The 17,459-nt window shown below is 43.5% G+C and overlaps 1 protein-coding gene and 1 non-coding gene across 4 annotated transcripts in view; one reads left to right on the plus strand and one right to left on the minus strand.

Annotated features, from left to right (window-relative positions):
* Positions 1-12,284, plus strand: part of Zc3h7a (zinc finger CCCH-type containing 7A) — a 46,129-nt gene extending 33,845 nt beyond the window's left edge. For all 3 annotated transcript variants that reach the window (XM_008829919.2, XM_008829920.2, XM_029562005.1), the window contains exons 18-23: positions 694-827; positions 1,222-1,327; positions 4,880-4,988; positions 7,019-7,152; positions 8,777-8,940; positions 11,378-12,284. In XM_008829919.2, coding sequence (XP_008828141.1) covers positions 694-827; positions 1,222-1,327; positions 4,880-4,988; positions 7,019-7,152; positions 8,777-8,940; positions 11,378-11,567 — 837 coding nt within the window. In that variant the 3' untranslated portion in view covers positions 11,568-12,284. The remainder of the gene's footprint in view (positions 1-693; positions 828-1,221; positions 1,328-4,879; positions 4,989-7,018; positions 7,153-8,776; positions 8,941-11,377) is intronic.
* Positions 12,285-13,931: 1,647 nt separating this feature from the next.
* On the minus strand, positions 13,932-14,035 carry LOC115069790. Its single transcript, XR_003849024.1, has one exon. It is a non-coding gene; the product is annotated as a U6 spliceosomal RNA (small nuclear RNA).
* Between the last annotated feature and the right edge of the window lie 3,424 nt (positions 14,036-17,459).

A 17,459-nucleotide genomic window follows, 5' to 3' on the forward strand; every position in this document is an offset into this window, starting at 1 on the left:
GCCTGGTGGGTGCTGGTGATAAATGGAAGGACTATTCATTTAGTGGAGTAACTCTTCTGTGAGAAAAATTTGCATTTTGCTTGATCACCATTTTAAAAAAATACTGGTGTCATAGGCTGGGCCTGGTGGCACACATTTTTAATCCCAACACTCAGTAGGCAGAGATAGGTGGATCTCTGTGAGTTCGAGGCCAGCCTGGTCTATAGACTGAGTCCTGGGCCAGTCAGGGCTATATAATGAGATCATGTCTCAAAAAACAAAACAAATAGCAACCCAAAAAATTGGTGTCCTGCAATATCTACCAACAATATAGGATACTGTTTTCCTATCTATCTTAATTGGCAAAACAGTAGGTCTTGGGCTTTTGGCAATTCTTAGAATAAGGGAGGTGCATTATGTTTAGAGTTTTGCTTCCCACTGGTATAACTATCCAACCTTCTCCCAAACCACCTAAAAACCACATGGTTCCAGTTATCAGTTCTAAAAGCTGGCTTTTCTCAGTTGAGGTTTGGGGTCTGAAATCGGTTTTTATTAGAATCTTGCATATGACAGACAACAGAGATTTAATTATTAGAGTGTTATGTGTCAAGTCATGTAATCAGATAAACTATTGTGGCAAACAGTACATGGTGATTTAGTATGCTGCTCTTAGAAAAGTGGCTTCTGTTGTAATTGATCTTTTAATTGTTTAAGGTACTTGGCAATCAAATAATGCCTGGATTTCTTAATATGGAGATAAAATTTGTGTGTGCTCAGTGTCTGAGACATGGTCAAGTCATTGAACCAGACAAAAACAGAAAATATTGTAGTGCAAAAGCACAGCATTCGTAAGTATTGTGTGTGTGTGTGCAAAGCTACTTGTCATGTTTCATAACATAAAGTCATACATGTGTGAAAAAGAAACCAAGACTTTGAAAAGTAGATAATTCAGATGTAATACAAAATAAAAAGGAAGAGGCCTTTTAGGATCTAGTAGCTGGATTTCATAGGTAGTGGGTTTTTTTTCTGTTTTAGTAGTTTCTTTGTTTAGAATTCATAGTGAAACCTGCTAAATGTCAAGAGGAAATGAAACAGTGGGCTGGCAAGACATCTGTGTTAAAGTGTTGACAAGAGCTCTGCTCCTTCAGGTGTAATGCTGTGCTTCTCCCTTAAGTCATGCTGCTTCTTTGTGTTATGCCTGTTGCCGGAATGTCTTGTTTTTCTGAACTCCATTTTTCTTAGGTGGACCAAAGATCGTCGTGCAATGAGAGCGATGTCTTTTGAACGTAAGAAGTGGATGAACATCCGTCCTCTCCCCACAAAGAAACAAATGCCTTTACAGTTTGATGTACATACGTAATTTTTAAGCTACTTTTTAAAAAATTAGGCATTTCAATTCACTAGAAAGTAATGGTAGTTCAGCCTGAAGCTCAAGCCCTTTAAGTACTGCTCATGAGTTATAATGAAACTGAAGCTATTCCTCTTTTTCCTTCCTCCTTGGTGTATGTGCATGATTCTCTAACAGTTTTCATATTGATTGGTATTTTATGGGTTACTAGATAACCAGAATTGAGAATAAGTTATGGGCATAATTTATTTTTTCAAAAAATTTATTTTTGGAACAGAATAAGATAATATCATTTAACTTTGTTTTCCTTGGGTTTGATATCATATTCAGGGTATTATCAGGAATGGTATTGATAGTTTTGGTCTTTAAAATTTTTTTATTTTATGTTTATGAGTTTATGCCTGCATGTATGTAAGTGCACCCATGTTGTGCAGTGTCCATGGAGGACAGAAAAAAGTGTCGCACTCTCCTGGAACTGGAGTTAGGGATGATTGATAGCTGCCACATGGGTGCTAGGATTTGGACCCAGGTTTTCAGCAAGAACAGCCAGTGCTCTTAACTACTGAGCCATGTCTCCAGTTCTGGTTTTGGTCTTTTTTTAGTTGTACTTTGTTTCACTGCAACAAGGGATACAAGCTAAAAGACACTGAAAGTCTAGAACTTCCTAAAAGTAGCCCAGAAGAAAATATCACTGAGAGGTACATATATGCTCTTCCAAACCCCTTGAGATGAAAATACCAGACCAGCTTAAATTGAGGATAACAATTCACTTATGCAGAAGCACCTCATGTCTGGGGAGGGCCTTAAGAGGCCATGGCAGTGACTGAGCAGATCTCTTTAGTTGTCTGTGGACTTTGTTCTTGACAAGAGAGGGACTAAATGGCTGGGCGTGGTGGCACACACCTTTAGCCCCAGCACTTGGAAAGCAGAGGCAAGTGGATCTCTGTGAGTTCAAGGCCATCCTGGTCTACATAGCAGTTGCAGGCCAATCAGGGCTACACAGATACCCTGTCTCCAGAAGGGAAAAAAGGAAAAAAAGTCTGAGTAGACTCCAGAGATACTTTACTGTGTGGCTTAATTCATAGGGACAAGTGGAAGACTGACCAGAAGTATCCCCCAGAGGAAGTATGGAGATTATATTTTGTCAGAGAAGGAGGGCACGTGAACCCAGAGTCTGCTTGTAATGAGCTGCCCTCTCTGTGGCTAAGAAGAGTCAAGGAAGGAGATGAATTTCTCACTACCTGCTTGCCTTGCAGCTTTATAAAGCTTAGTTCAAGTCACATGCCCAGTCTTTGCAAGGTTGATCTTATTATTTTTTTTTTAATCCAAAGTGGTATTAGACTCAGGTTTTATAGGAAAAGAAAAGAGGTTTATTTGAACTATGACATCTTGGGTTTAAAATGTGAGGACATATGTGTAGTAAGGACTTGGCTAAAACGGGCAGCAGGGCTGGGCTTTGCTCAGTAGTAGAGGATTTATCTAGCATGTGTGCGGTCCTGGATGCAATCTTCAGCATTGCCAAAAAAAAAAAAAAAAAAAAAAAAAGGAGAGAGAGATAACAAACAACCATTCTAGTTCATGAGGCAGCTGCCTAGGACCATTGATTTTTCTTTAACTTTGCATGTGGTAAGCTCCCAGGTAACATTTCACATTTCAGTAGTTTATTTCTTCTTCTTTTTTTCCCCAGCCATAGTAGGTATTGCTAAGGGTCCTTTTCTTTCTTTTTTTCTTTTTGATTTATTTATTTTTATTTAATGTGTATGAGTGTTTTGCCTGTATCTGTTAAGTGCACCACATGCATGCAATGCCCATAGTGCCAGAAGAGGGCATTGTATCCCCTGGAACTGGAATTAGAGATGGTTGTCAGCCTCCATGTGGGTGCTGGGAATCAAACCCAGGTCCTCTGCAAGAACAGCCAGTACTCTTAACCTCTGAGCCATCTCTCCAGGCCATCATTTGCTTATCTGTAAAAATGGGACTCGTGCCATAGGGATATCATGCCACGGTATTCTGTAAAACCCAGTATGATGCCTAGTTTTGTCCAGTGTATTTTTCCCTGCTCCTTATCCTTGAGCTTTGAAAGACTGCGGAAAAGCCAGGCATGGTGGCTCATATCTGTAACTCTAACATTGGGAAGGCAGAGGCTAGAGAGTCACCACAAGTTCCAGGACAGTCTGGTCTACATAGTAAGTTCTAGACCAGCCAGGGCTACATAGGTACACCCTGTTGCAGAGTTGCAAAAGGAAAACAAAAAGAGTGACGTCATGTGGGTTTTTAGGTGGAGGTCACCAATGTCCATTTTAGGAGAAAATGTGCAGAACTGAAGGCTGGGAGTGTGGAGAGTTTTACAGAAGCAGATGGTGAGCAGTTATGGAAGCTAAGTAGTGTATGGGGCCAATTCCTGATGAAGCACAACCTCAGCTAAGTTAGCAATTAAGTGCACTGGGATTTGTGCTATATCAAAACCAGTTAGTTGAGGCCAGGTGTGGTGGTGCACACCTTTAATTCTAGCACTCAGGAGGCAAAGGCAGGTGGATCTCTATGAGATGGAGGCCAGCCTGGTCTACATAGCAAGATCTAGGCCAACTGGGACTATAAAGGAGGGAGACGCTTTTTCAATCAAAACAAAATAAAAACCAGTCAGTTGGCAAGACCTAAGAATGAGCTTTTTGGTTTTCTTTGGTTTTATTTTTATTGTTCTGATTGACTGATTTTTATTTTATGTGTATGAGTGTTTTGCCTGTATATATGTAAGTCCACCTGTGTCGTGCAATACCCAGGAGACCAGAAGAGTGCATTGAAGCCTCTGGAACTACAGTTGTAGGCAGTTGTTAATCACCATGTGGGTTCTGCAAGAGCAGCCAGTGCTCTTAACTGCTGAACCATCTCTCCAGGGCAGATTCATGATTCTTAGGAAAACCTATATTCTGCTGCTTGCTGTCACTTCATTTTCCTGTACATATCATCCTATTTCCATTATTAAATAAAATTCCAAATAACCAGAAGAGGTGCTGTTTGAAAGTTCTCTACCTCCACGACCTGATTAGTATAGTGGGTGTTTTCAGATAACACGGATTTAGTGCATTGTGGCTTAGGTTAGCCATCAGTCTTGGGCATTAGTACCTTAAGTCTAGGAAGTGTTCCTGGCACTGTCTAGTAACCTCTGGAACAAGCTTCAGTCTCCTTGCTGTTTCTCAAGTACTGACTTGGACTCATGGTGAATATTATGGGGAGAGAGTAGTAGCCATATGACAGAGACAGCACCAGATGTTTACTGCAGAGATGAAATGGACTTTGTAGGAAGTGCTCTGTACTCCTTAATTCTGTACTTTACTGTCTTTAGGAAAATTTCTTTTGCAGTTTTTTGAAGTAGAAATGTTGGTTTTCATTATTTCCAGTAGTTTGGGCTGATGATCAATTTGAATAGAATCAAATCAATCTTTAAAACTTTATTGCTAAGCATTAGCACTAATAATAAGTCTTATTTTGCTTAAATGTAAAAACTTAAAGCATGCTCTGAAAGTATGCGTCCATTTTTTTTTCCCCACACAGCTATGCAACCATATTGCTTCTGGGAAAAAATGTCAATATGTTGGGAACTGTTCATTTGCTCATAGCCCTGAGGAACGAGAAGTGTGGACTTACATGAAGGATAATGGGAGTAAGTTCATGTTCTCTTTCCTGAAAGCCCCTTTCTGTGAGCACAGAAAACAGTTTGCAGTTTCATCAGAAGACCTGTCGATGATGGTGGCCTCAGCCTCAACTTGGACCCTGATGACTGATGTGGATTTTGTTAGGCAGATTAGGGTGTGAATCTATAGCTCTACATCCTTGGGTATAATATACACACTCCTAAAAAGTGGTCTGGAAGGCTCAGTTTCTCCATGAACTTAAACATTGTCACCTTTGTGGTGACCCACCAGGTAGATGGAGTTTGCTTCAGGGCCTTCTTACTGGGAGAACAAGGCCAGATTCAGAGGACCAAGGAGAAAGTGTTTGTCTCGCTCAAGTCTCAGGTTTATTATGATGCCTTTGAGAGGAGCTGCAGACAGCCTTTTACTTTTGACCTTAACTATTTTACTATAAGAATCATTGCTGTTTTAATTTTAAATAAACTAATGAAGATTCATGCCTGCACACCCTGGAGTTCAAGAATTACCCAGAGTCAAGGCTGACCTGTCATGTGATTTGCGTGAAAGAGACTATCTCTTGCTGTTCTGCTTGGGGTAGGGCATACACTCGGGCCTTGTTGAGAGTCTCCTGGCTTCACCAAAGTTTTTAACATGACTCCTGTTGCCAAGGTCTTGAGGAAGTCTCCAGTTTTATTTTCCGTCTCTGCCTCATGATCTAGTGTTCAAAACCTTCAGGTATACCACAAGGCTAAGTTTAGACTAGATCCTTATTACCAGTGGGTTTTTTTTTTAAACCAGTATTTTGAGGGGACTGAAGAGATGGTTCAGTGGTTAAGAGTATTGGCTGCTCTTTCAGAGGACCTGGGTTCAGTTCCCAGCACCCACATGGTGGCTAACAACAGTCTGCAACTACAGTTCCATGGGATCCAGTGCCCTCTTCTGACCTCTGCAGGCATTGCATACCCCAGGTGCACTTACATACATGCAGATGAAACGTTCACACACATAAAACAAAAACATAAATAATAAATATTTTGAACCAGCGTTTTTTTTTTTGTTTTGGTTTTTTTTTTTGTTTTTTTTGGTCTTTTTGAGACAGGGTCTCCCTGTAGCCCCAGCTGTCCTGGAACTCACTATGTAGACAAGGCTGGCCTTGAACTCACAGAGATCCGCCTGTCTCTGCTAGGATTAAAGGCGTGCGCCACCACGCCGGGCTCTTGTACCAGCGTTTTTAACACTGATTCTTAACTGGGAACACATTTTGCTGCACAGCCTTCCTTCTGTGGGAACATCTTGCCCTGTCTGTAGACATTTTGATGATTGTGACTATAGGGAAATGTGCTACTGACTTCTAGGTGGCAGAATTCAGGGATGCTGCTAAGCATTCTGAAATGCACAAGATAGCTGCTGCCTATGAAAGTTTATCCAGCCAGAAGTGAGCAGAGCTGGGTTTAGGAAACCTTGAGCTTAGCACTTGACAGTAATGCAGAATACACCTGTTCTTACCTAGGATCCAGCCCACAACCACTGCCCAGGACCTGGTTACAGTGGTACTGTACACTGCACCCCAGCATGTTGGTCCTTTAGAACTGTGGTTTGTTTGATGGGGTCCCATTAGGGACAGAGTCTTGCTCTAGTAGTGGGATTTCCCATCTTTCTTGATGACTAAGGTATATGTCAGCTGACAACTCCTACATCCTGTACGGTCCTCCTGTGGTTTATGACTCTGGTGGAGTATGGAGTATAGGGTGACCTGAATCAGTGCCAAGGGCCTTATGATTGTTCCCAAGGTGTTTTAAACATCTCCAAAGTGTCTTGCAAATGCAGGAAAGAGTAAACAGTGAAACTAATGTGTGTGGTCTCTTAGTCCTGCAATTGGTTCTTTTGCATGAAAGTTTGTCTGCTGCATAGACTGGTTTGCTCTCTTCCATGTCTAATATAATCAGTCTGTCTCTTTGTTTTGAAAATGTATGCTCACTGATATGAAAAATGCATGCTTTATGCGTGTATTTGAATGGCATTTCATGATTGTTGCTGAATGCAATTCATTTGTCTTTAGTACAAGATATGGAACAATTTTATGAACTCTGGCTAAAGAGTCAAAAAAGTGAAAAAAGTGATGATGTAGCCAGTCAGTCAAACAAAGAAAATGGGAAACAAATTCACATGCCAACAGATTATGCTGAAGTTACCGTAAGTACTGTTGCTCACCTTACCATGCCTCTTGCCTTGGAGCTGCCTGTGGAGCCTTTTCTTTTCCCTCCTCCAAAACCTGGCTCTTTCTGCATTCCCTCTACCTCTAGTGTCTTATTTCTTCTCTGCTTTCTTGCCATTAGCTGGTGTTCTCATGCTGAAGCATTCTTGCCTGAATCCTTAATTTCAAAAAAGTGAAGGAGCTGGGCCAGGACTGCAGCTCATTGGTAGAGTGCTGTGCTTAGCATGCACAAAGCCCTGGGTTCATTCCCCAGTACCACAGAAACAGGGTATGGTGGTGCATGCCTGTAACCTCAGCACTCTTGGAGGTGGAGACAGGAGGCTCAGAAGTTCAAGATTATCCTTGGCTACCTGGCAAATTGGAACCTGTCTCAAAATTCAAAGAAAAAATATATTTTATTTTTTGAGACAAGCTGAAGTCCCAGCTGGCCTGGAACTTCCTATGTAGATCAGGCTAGCCTCTATCTCACAGAGATCCACCTGCCTCTGCCTCTGGAGTGCTGGGATTGAAGGCATGTGCTACCAGGCCTGGCAAAGAAAAAAAAATTTTTTTTGGTCTTTTATTGAAATGGGCTCCCTGTAGTTCCAGTTGGCCTGGAACTCACTATGAAGACCAGGCTGGCCTCGAACTCACAGAGATCCGCCTGCCTTTGCCTCCCAAGTGCTGGGACTAAAGACATGTGCCACCACACCCAGCCAAAGAAAAAATAAAGTATGAATGGCTTGAGCCTAAGACTCCAGGTTAACTGATGTGAACACTTGTGTTTGTGTCTGTAAAGTAAATGAAGCACAGCAGATAGAGTTGGAAATACAGCTGTTCTTCCCAGAGAAACCAGATCCAATGTGTATTTTTCTAAGCTATGTTTATGTGTCTGACTGTTATTCTGTATTAGCCTCCAGAGCACTGGGATTGAACCACCAAACCTGGCTATTAATGTGTATTCATCTGTAGTCCTGCCTGGAGTGTTTTAAACCTTTGCTGTGAGTGTGTGCTCTTTGCTGCCACTTGTTTCTTGCTTTATTTGTTGCATCTCACCATAGTGATTGAGTCAGACCCATGTCAATTGTCCACTGCAAGGCTTGTGTATGGTCTAGCCTTGTGTGTGGTCTAGCCTTGTGTGTCTCTGCCCAGGACATGTGGGGAACTCTCCCTGACACTTAGAGTTTGAATCTCTCAAGCACTTTAGTCCTGCCATGAGCTCTGTCTCCTATAGGGCTGGCATCTTTACTTCCTGGGTACCTGGTGTAAGCCTGGCCATACTTGGGGTTCAGTTCATGTGTGGAGCTGCTGCTAGTCTTTCTGGAGCTGGCCTAGGTGTTACTTCTGCCCAGAACCCTTAACTGCCTCTCAACAAATGGCCTTGTATGTATAGCAGCTTTTCTGGCCTCCTTGCCGGAACTTACTGGATGCCTGCAAGATCCGTCCATTTCTCTACTTCCTGTGTGTTACTTTGTGTCCGAATACTGTGGTCTTAATGTGATCCTACTTATGATTTTGGGTTTTATTTCCCTACCTGGCTTCTCCAGGGTCCGGCCAGGGTCTTGGCTGAGGTGGCATCCTGAGGTGGGAGACAGGCAGCACATACCTTTTTGTACACTGTAGGTGGACTTTCACTGCTGGATGTGTGGGAAGAACTGTAACAGCGAGAAGCAGTGGCAAGGCCACATCTCTTCTGAAAAGCACAAGGAGAAGGTTTTCCACACCGAAGATGACCAGTACTGCTGGCAGCACCGCTTCCCCACGGGATACTTTAATATTTGTGAGAGGTATGTAGGCCCGTGCACTTTCTCCATGTTAGTCTTAGTGATCCCATGGGGCTTCCATGGGCATTGTGTCTGTTGACAGAATAAGTTGTGAATGGTAAGAACTGGAGAGATGGCTCAGTGGTTAAGAGCACATACTGCTTTTGCAAAGGACCTGGGTTTGATTCCCAGAACCCACATCAGGTGGCTCACAACCACCTGTAATTCCAGTTCCAGGGGATCTGATGCCTTCTTCTGGCCTCCATAGGCACCTGCATTCATGTGACACATACAAAACATATGTAGCCTCACACACATATACATAAATAAAATAAATCTGAAAAATCAATGGATAAGAGCACTGGCTGCTCTTGCAGAGGACGGGGGTTTGGTTTCCAGCACTCACATGGTGGCTAACAGCCATTCATAACTCCAGTTTCAGGGGATCAACACCCTCTTATGGTCTCCATGGGCATTGCATACATATGGCACACTTATATGCAGGCAAAACACATATATAAAATTCTTCAAAAAAAAAAAAGATGTGTGTAATAGAGTTTTGTGATGGTACTGTGCTCTGGTGACCCTGGTACTGTGCTCTGGTGACCCCTGGAGGTCTATGTAGGTATTGCCTCGGGATCTTCAGTTGCTTACTGCATAAGTCTTCACATTTCTGGGCTCATATGACAAGATTCCCTGTCCTCCAAGACCAACTTGAGTGGTCTCAAGATGATTGGTTAGAATTTACTCATTCAAACTCACCCTTTGGGATCTTTGGGTTCTCAGCTGTGATTCTTGGATCTTTTGCCACAGTCTTTGCTCACAGTAGATAGTCATCAAATTAGAGATGACCTTTAAGTTACCTTTTAAGGGTAAAGCTAGAAAATAGTAGCATAATCATATCACTCCTTTGTCTTTTTAGAGAGTTTTTAAGTGAAAATTGGGTATAGTGGTTCATGTCTATAATCCTAGGAACAGGAAGCAGAGGCAAGGGGATTATTACAAGTTTGAGGCTAGCTTGACTACAGAGTGTCTCAGTGAAAGCAATTACCTAAATGAATAAAACGAGATAATTTTGAATGGGTTTATGTGTGTGTGTTTTGAGACTGGGTCTCCCTGTAGTCCCAGCTGGCCTGGAACTCACAGAGATCCGCCTGCCTCTGTCTCCCAAGTTGCTGGGATTAAAGGCATGTGCCAACATGCCCAGCTTGACTAATTACTCATTTTTAAAAAATCACTAGTTATACTTTCTTTTTCTTTTTTTTTAATTTTTAAAAAATTTATTACTTTTTTTTATGTGTATGTGTGTATTGCCTGCAATGTAGGTAAGTTCACCCGCGTCGTGCAATGCCCGTGGAGGTCAGAGGAGACTGTCAGATCCCCTGGGACTGGAGTTACAGACAGTTGTTAGCTGCCATGTGGGTTCTGGGATTTGAACCCTGGTCTTCTGCAAGAACAACCAGTGTTCTTAACCGCTGAGCCATCTCTCCAGCCCATATACTTCATTTCTAAACTTTGAGCCATGGGGACTGGGGATGAGCTCAGTGACATATTGTTTGCTTAGTGTTCACAAATTCCAGATCTCAAAAAAACAAAAACCACTAAACCTTGTCTGACAGATTTAGAGTCATGAGATCTTTTTAACCTATTGCTGCTTTTGATGTCTTTCCAATGCATCAAGAATTACCTTCCCTCCCTGCCCTCGGGCTGGGAGATGGCTCAGCAGGTAAGAGCACTTTGTACACCAGCTGGAGGACCTGAATTCAAACCCTCAGAACACATGTTTGAAATAGGCATGATTGCAGATGGGAGGGGTGGAGACCGGAAGCTCACTGGGGCTTCCTGGCCACCACCCTAGCTTAGGTTCAGTGGGAAGCCTTGAGTCAAGGGAGTAAGGTGGGGAGTGATAGATCAGGACACCCAGTAGTCCTCCTCTGGCCACCATATACTGGGGAAGAGCTGTACCACTGAGGTACATCCTCAGCCCTAGTCAGTGCTTTTCACTGAATACTTTTAAATGGATTACAGTACTAATTTTCCTGTTGTGTATATCTTGCCTGTAAAACATTTATTTCACAGGCTTAAGCTTCCTAACTGGGTCTGAGATCTAATTTGCTGGTTGGGAGGCAGGATGCCCTGTGTTTTACACAGCACCAAAAAAAGGGTAAATTATTTTTGCCGGGCATGGTAGTGCACGCATTTAGTCCCAGCACTTGGGAGGCAGAGGCAGGTGGATCTTTGTGAGTTCAAGGCCAGCCTGGTCTACATAGTGAGTTCAGGTCAGCTGGGGCTACAGAGAGACCCTATCTCAAAAAGACAAAAAAAAAAAACAACATTATTTTTGTGACTGCAGAAGGTGCATGCAGGTCAGTCACACAGCTAGGGAAGTATCTCTTTTTCAAGAAGCATGACTGTATTTTTCTGTCTCATGGATGCTAAGCAAGCTGCCTTCTCCTAACAGGTATATGAATGGTACCTGTGTAGAAGGAAGCAGCTGTAAATTTGCACATGGAAATGCTGAACTTCATGAATGGGAAGAAAGAAGAAATGCCCTAAAGATGAAACTCAACAAAGCACGAAAAGATCACTTAATTGCCCCAAATGATAATGACTTTGGAAAATATAGTTTTTTGTTTAAAGATTTAAACTAATATGCTGACTTTTATGTAACCCCATCAGATCATTGACCAGAAAAACTGGAAGTGTTGAGTGGCAGGTAGCAGAGGAGCTGCAGATTTTCTGCTTGTATTGGCATCTATTGTTCCTCCTGAGCAGCAACCCACAGTAGGTAGGAAAATGGCTGTTTAACAGGCCTGGCCAAGCTCTCATGGAGCCACTGGCATCAGATGGCAAAGTGACTTGCTGCCTGGTTGCTGTCTGTTGAACAGACTTTTGGATGAAGTGTGTTGGGGAAGAGGATAATATCTAGGACAACTCTGAGTTGGTCCATCAGATAAGTACCATGATGGTAAGAGAAAAAAACACTGGGATCAAAATACATGATGGATGAAATTCTTTACATGTTTTAGTGGAATGAATTTATTTAATATAATAAAGTTTGCTACTTATCTGTATGTAGGTTGCTAAAAAGGATTTTCTTAACTCAGATTTTAAGCCAAATAACCATTTAACACCAGTATCTGTTAAATGGAGTATTTTTCTGTATTTGTAGGTTCACTGTGATAAGGGATCTGATGATTATGTGCATCGAGAATATTTTGAAAAATAATCAGTTGACGCAAATTTCATTTCTTGGTCTTTGCTATTTAAATGATGATTTCAAAAGATTAAACTTGTACTGTTGGTATTGTGTAGTATATGGACCAATATTGCCTGTAATAAAAGATTTTATATATAGATGACTTTCAGTTTTTGGTGTGTTCCTTTCTCTTTAAAGAATTATTGAAGCTAGGAGGCCGGGCGTGGTGGCGCACGCCTTTAATCCCAGCACTTGGGAGGCAGAGGCGGGTGGATCTTTGTGAGCTCAAGGCCAGCCTGGTCTACATAGTGAGTTCCAGGACAGCTGGGGCTACAAAGAGAACTCACAGAGATCTGCCTGCCTCTGCCTCGCAAGTGCGGCGACTACAGGCGTGTGCCACCATGCCCGGCTTTTTTTTTTTTTTTAAAGAACCTAGTCTACAGCTTGGTATGGAAGGTATATGTCTGTAATTCCAGCTACTCCAGGAAACCAAGGCAAGAGCATCATGAGTTTGAGGCCAGCTGGGGCTACAGAGTGAGACCTTGATCTGAAACACCTAAAGCAAGGTCAGGCACGGTGGTGTACATATTTAATTCCAGGCAGGTGGATCTCTGAGAGTTGGAGGCCAGCCTGGTCTACATAGTGACTTCAGGACAGCTGGGGTTACAGGGAGACCCTGTCTCAAAAAGACAACAACAAAAAAATTGAAACTAGGCATAGTAGTGCACACCTTTAATCCCAGCACTCAGGTGGCAGAGGCACATGGAACTCTGTGAATTTGAAGCCGGCCTTTGTCTATACAGTGAATTCCAGACGTACCAGGGCTGCATGTGAGAGCTTGTCTCAAATAAATAAAAATCTTTTTATTAGAACTAGGTTTCACAGTTTTCTTGTTTTATGTATATATGTGTATGGTACTGGGGATTGCACCCAGGGTCTTGCACATACCAAGTAGTCACTGTACTGCTGAGCTATAGCCCCAATCCTATTTTTACTTTGAGGCAGGGTTGAGCTTGTGATCCTCCTGCTTCAGCCTCCCAAGTAACTGGGATATAGGTATGTGCCACCAGATCCAGCTCAAAAGTTGGTTTTCCTTTTTTTAAATTTTTATTATTTTTTAAATTTTATATGCATTAGTGTATTGCCTACAAGTATGTAAATGCACCCGTGTTGTGCAATGCCCACAGAGATCAGAAGAGGGCATTAGATCCCCTGAACTGGAGTTACGGACAGTTGTCAGCTGCCATGTGAGTGCTGGGAATCAAACCTGGGTCCTCTGCAAGAGCAGCCAAGTGCTCTTAACCACTGAGCCATCTCTCCAGCCCCTTCCATTATTATTTTAACTTGAGACAGGATCTCATGTGGCTCAGGCTAGCTTTTTGAACTTCTGATCCTCCTGCCTTTATCTCCCTAGTGCTAGAGTTAAGAGGCATTTACAAGTTAGTTGGTTTTTGTGTTTTAATTTTGTATTTATTATTAGTGTATGTGTATGTGCAGGCACATGCATGCCACAGTGTATGTATAGGTTAGGACAACTTTGTGGAGTCAGTTCTATCTTTATATGGGTTCCAGTGATTGAACTCGAGTTGCCAGGCTTTGTGGCAGCTGCTTTTACCCATCTAGCCATCTTACTGGTCCCATAAGTTGGTGTTTGTTTGTTTGTTTTTTTGGTCTTTTTGAGACAGGGTCTCCCTGTAGCCCCAGGTGTCCTGGAACTCACTATGTAGACCAGGCTGGCCTTGAACTCACAGAGATCCACCTGCCTCTGCCTCCGGAGTGCTGGGATTAAAGGTGTGCGCCACCACGCCAGGCTTGTTTTAATATGGAACCCTTCATGAATTTGTGTGTCATCTTTGCACAGGGGCCATGCTAATCTCTCTATCATTCATGTTTTAGTATATGTGCTGACAAAGTAAGCACTATAAGTTGGTTTTTTAAAAAAAATATTTTTATTTTATGTGTATAAACATATTGCCTGCATGTATGTAAGTACACACGTATTGTGCAATACCCTTGGAGGTCGGAAGAGGGCACTGGATCCCCTGGAAATGGAGTTGTTAGCCACCATGTGGGCACTGGGAATTGAACCTGGATCCTCTGCAAGAGCAGCCAGTGCGCTTAACTGTTGAGCCATCGCTCCAGCCCCTGTGTTAGTTTTTAAAATAGTATTTTATTTGAATGGTGCAAACTGGAAGTACACAGAAACATCTCTTTTGTCTACCCCATCACCTCAGGATTTAGGCTCAATTGGAGGCTTCTTGTGTTGATCTTGTGGCTCTCATTGGGGTTTTTCTGCATCTCATTGAGGAAATCATATTAGCAGGGAGGGAAGAGGTCAGCTCCTTTGGAAATTAAAAGACATGGACTCTGGGAGTCCACAGGAGCACTGTGTAGCCCAGTGCACCCGACAGACCCTTGGGGTTGTTGAGGGAGATGGACCTGAGACAGAAATGACTAAGTTGGCCTTCCTGCAACCTGAATGGCCCTCAGAGGCTGAGACCAGCAAGTGAGCAATGTATCTTTTACTGCTGGCTGGCTTCTTTAATTGAATGCAATAGTTTCTGGGTCTATGCTTACCTTAGCATGTATCTATACTCCATCCCTTTTCATGTCCAAATAGTATTTCATCATGCAGACAGATTACATTTTACTTACCCATCCACCAGCTAATGAACATTTGGGTTGTTTCCACTCTTTGGCTATTGTGCATATACATGTTACTGTGGAAGTTTTTGTGTCCCTAGAATTTTGTTGGCTGTGAGGTGACAGTCCCTCCTGATCTCAGGCACTCCCTTTCTGTTCAGTGATCCCACCCTATGCCTGAGGTGCCCTGAGTGAGCAGGGCTCCATTCTCCTCATCCATTCCAAGGCTGCTTTTCCTACAAGGACCTTTTGCATAACATCCTCATTATTGTAACTTAGCTCCAGAGACTGCCATCAATTGAGAAATGGAAGGAGAGCATATTCCCTGGTACAGCTTGCAAACCTTTTTCAGTTAGCTGGGGAGACTGGATGGAATACAGTCTTGTATTTGTTGCAAGGGATGAATGCCAATCTGTAGAAACCCCATTCAGGGTTCATGATACAGTCTTTGTGAACTAGACATGGAGCCTGAGGAAGGAGGATCACCAAGTTGAAGCTGGCCTGGGTGATAAAGTGAACCCTTGTCTTAAAAAAACCAAACAAATAGGCAGGGTGCGATGGCGGACACCTTTAGTCCCAGGACTCAGAGGCAGAGGCAGATGGATCTCTGTGAGTTCCAGGCCAACTGGGGCTATAGGGAGACTCTGTCTCAAAAAGACCCAAAACAAACAAAACAATAAACCCAAACTAATGGGCTGGGAAGATGGCCGAGGAGGTAAAGTACTTGCCACAAGCATGAAGACCTGAGGTTGGATCCCAGTACCCATGTAAAAAGCTAAGCATGGTAACCCCAGCACTGGGGAATTAGGCAGGCAGTTCCCTGTAATTTGCTGGCCAGCCAGCCTAGCCAAATCATTGAACATCTGAGTCACACAGCTGACCTGTGTGTGGCATGGGTGGGGTGTAGTTTCATCTCAAAATCTAGCACTCAGCCATGATTTGATCTTGGTGGCGAGGTTGGGGAGGAGGGGTGGGCTCATGACTGTGTGTGAGCTGGGAGGCCTGAAGAGGGTAGCAGGAGCCTTCTATCACTCTGCCTTATTTCTCTGGGCCTGGTGATTTTTCAGCAAGTTTGACAGTCAGCAAGTGCAGTGCTGGGGTTACAGGAACATGTGAGACCAGGCCTGGATTGTTATGCAGTGCTGGGATCTGAACTCAGGTCCTCATGGTTCCACAACAAGCGCTCTTAACCATCGAGCTATCCTCCAGCCCCCAATTTTGTCTTTTTTGCATGTATTATATTGACTTAATATTTCTCTTTTGGTTGAGACAAAGTCTCAAATGTAGCCCAGGCTGGCCTCAAACTTGAGGCAGCTCTCTTGCTTCAGCCTCCAAGTGCTGTGATAACAGGCATGCCAAGATTCTCTCAAAATTTTGTTTGCCCAGTTCATAATTAGTCCTCTTAAGGACACAGAGTGGGTTTCTAGAGTGTTTTCTCCAACAACCAGTTTGGGGTCCAAATTTCTCATAGCTTCCTGGCCTTGGAAAAGTGACTTTTTAAAAAATTAAAAAATTTTTTTGGTCTTTTTGAGACGGGGTCTCCCCGTAGCCCCAGCTGGCCTGGAACTCACTATGGAAACCATGGGGGCCTCAAACTCACAAGAGATCCTTCTGCCTCAGCCTCTGGAGTGCTGGGATGAAAGGCGAGCACCATCATGCCTGGTTATAAAATTTTTAATTTTTAAAAAAATTTATTATTTTTATTTTTTACTTTTTTGTCCTTTTTTTGAGACAGGGTCTCCTTGTAGCCCCGGCTGTCCTGGAACTCACTATGTAGACCAGGCTAGCCTTGAACTCACAAAGATCTCCCTGCCTCTGCCTCCCAAGTGCCTGGGATTAAAGGTGTGCACCACCACACCCAGCTATTATTTTTATTTTAATGTGTATGAGTGTACTGCCTGCATGTATGTGAGTGCACCCATGTCGCGCAATGCCATGGAAGTTAGAAGAGGGCTTCGGATTCCCCTGGAACGAGTTAAGGACAGTTTGTAGCCACCATGTAGGTGCTGGGAATTGAACCCGGGTCTTCTGCAAGAACAGTGTTCTTAACCACTGAGCCATCTCTCCAGCCCCAGCCCCCAAATTTTTAATTAAAAAATTTTTTTGTATGAGGGGCTGGAGGGATGGTTCAGTGATTAAGAGCACTGACTGCTTTTGTAGATGACCCAGGTTCGATTCCCAGCACCCACTGTCAACTTAAGAACTGTCAACTCCAGTTCTACGAGGATCCACCCTTCTGACCTCCATGGCACATACATGCAGGCTATACTATTTTTAAAAATTTGTGTATGCTCACCTCCCTCTGCTTCCCTGGGCCTTCAGGATGCGCAGCAGGTCTCTCTCCTACCCGCAGTCCTCTCTCCGGGGTAAGTCCATTGTGCCCTCGGCACCTTGACTCCCCCAGCCTCATTCACCCTCCCATCTCCACTGCCTTTCTCTCCTCCCGAGTTTGGGCCCTGCCCCATTCCTTGTCATGGGGTCCCAGACACCTGGGGAACCAATACTGCTCCCTGATCCTTTTCATATAGGCCAACATAGTGCCTTCTCTGGGTCCCAGGAGCACTGCTTCTGGGCCTGGCCCGGCCCTCACCTCCCTCTGCTTCCCTGGGCGTGCACCACCCACCAGTCTCTTTCTGGGACACTGGGGCTGACCTTTCCTCTTCCTGATCCTTTGTATCCAGACCAACCCAGCTCCCAGCTC

This window comes from Nannospalax galili, unplaced genomic scaffold (genome assembly GCF_000622305.1).
Source record: "Nannospalax galili isolate Female #2095 unplaced genomic scaffold, S.galili_v1.0 scaffold32, whole genome shotgun sequence".
In the NCBI taxonomy this organism is placed as follows: domain Eukaryota; kingdom Metazoa; phylum Chordata; class Mammalia; order Rodentia; family Spalacidae; genus Nannospalax; species Nannospalax galili.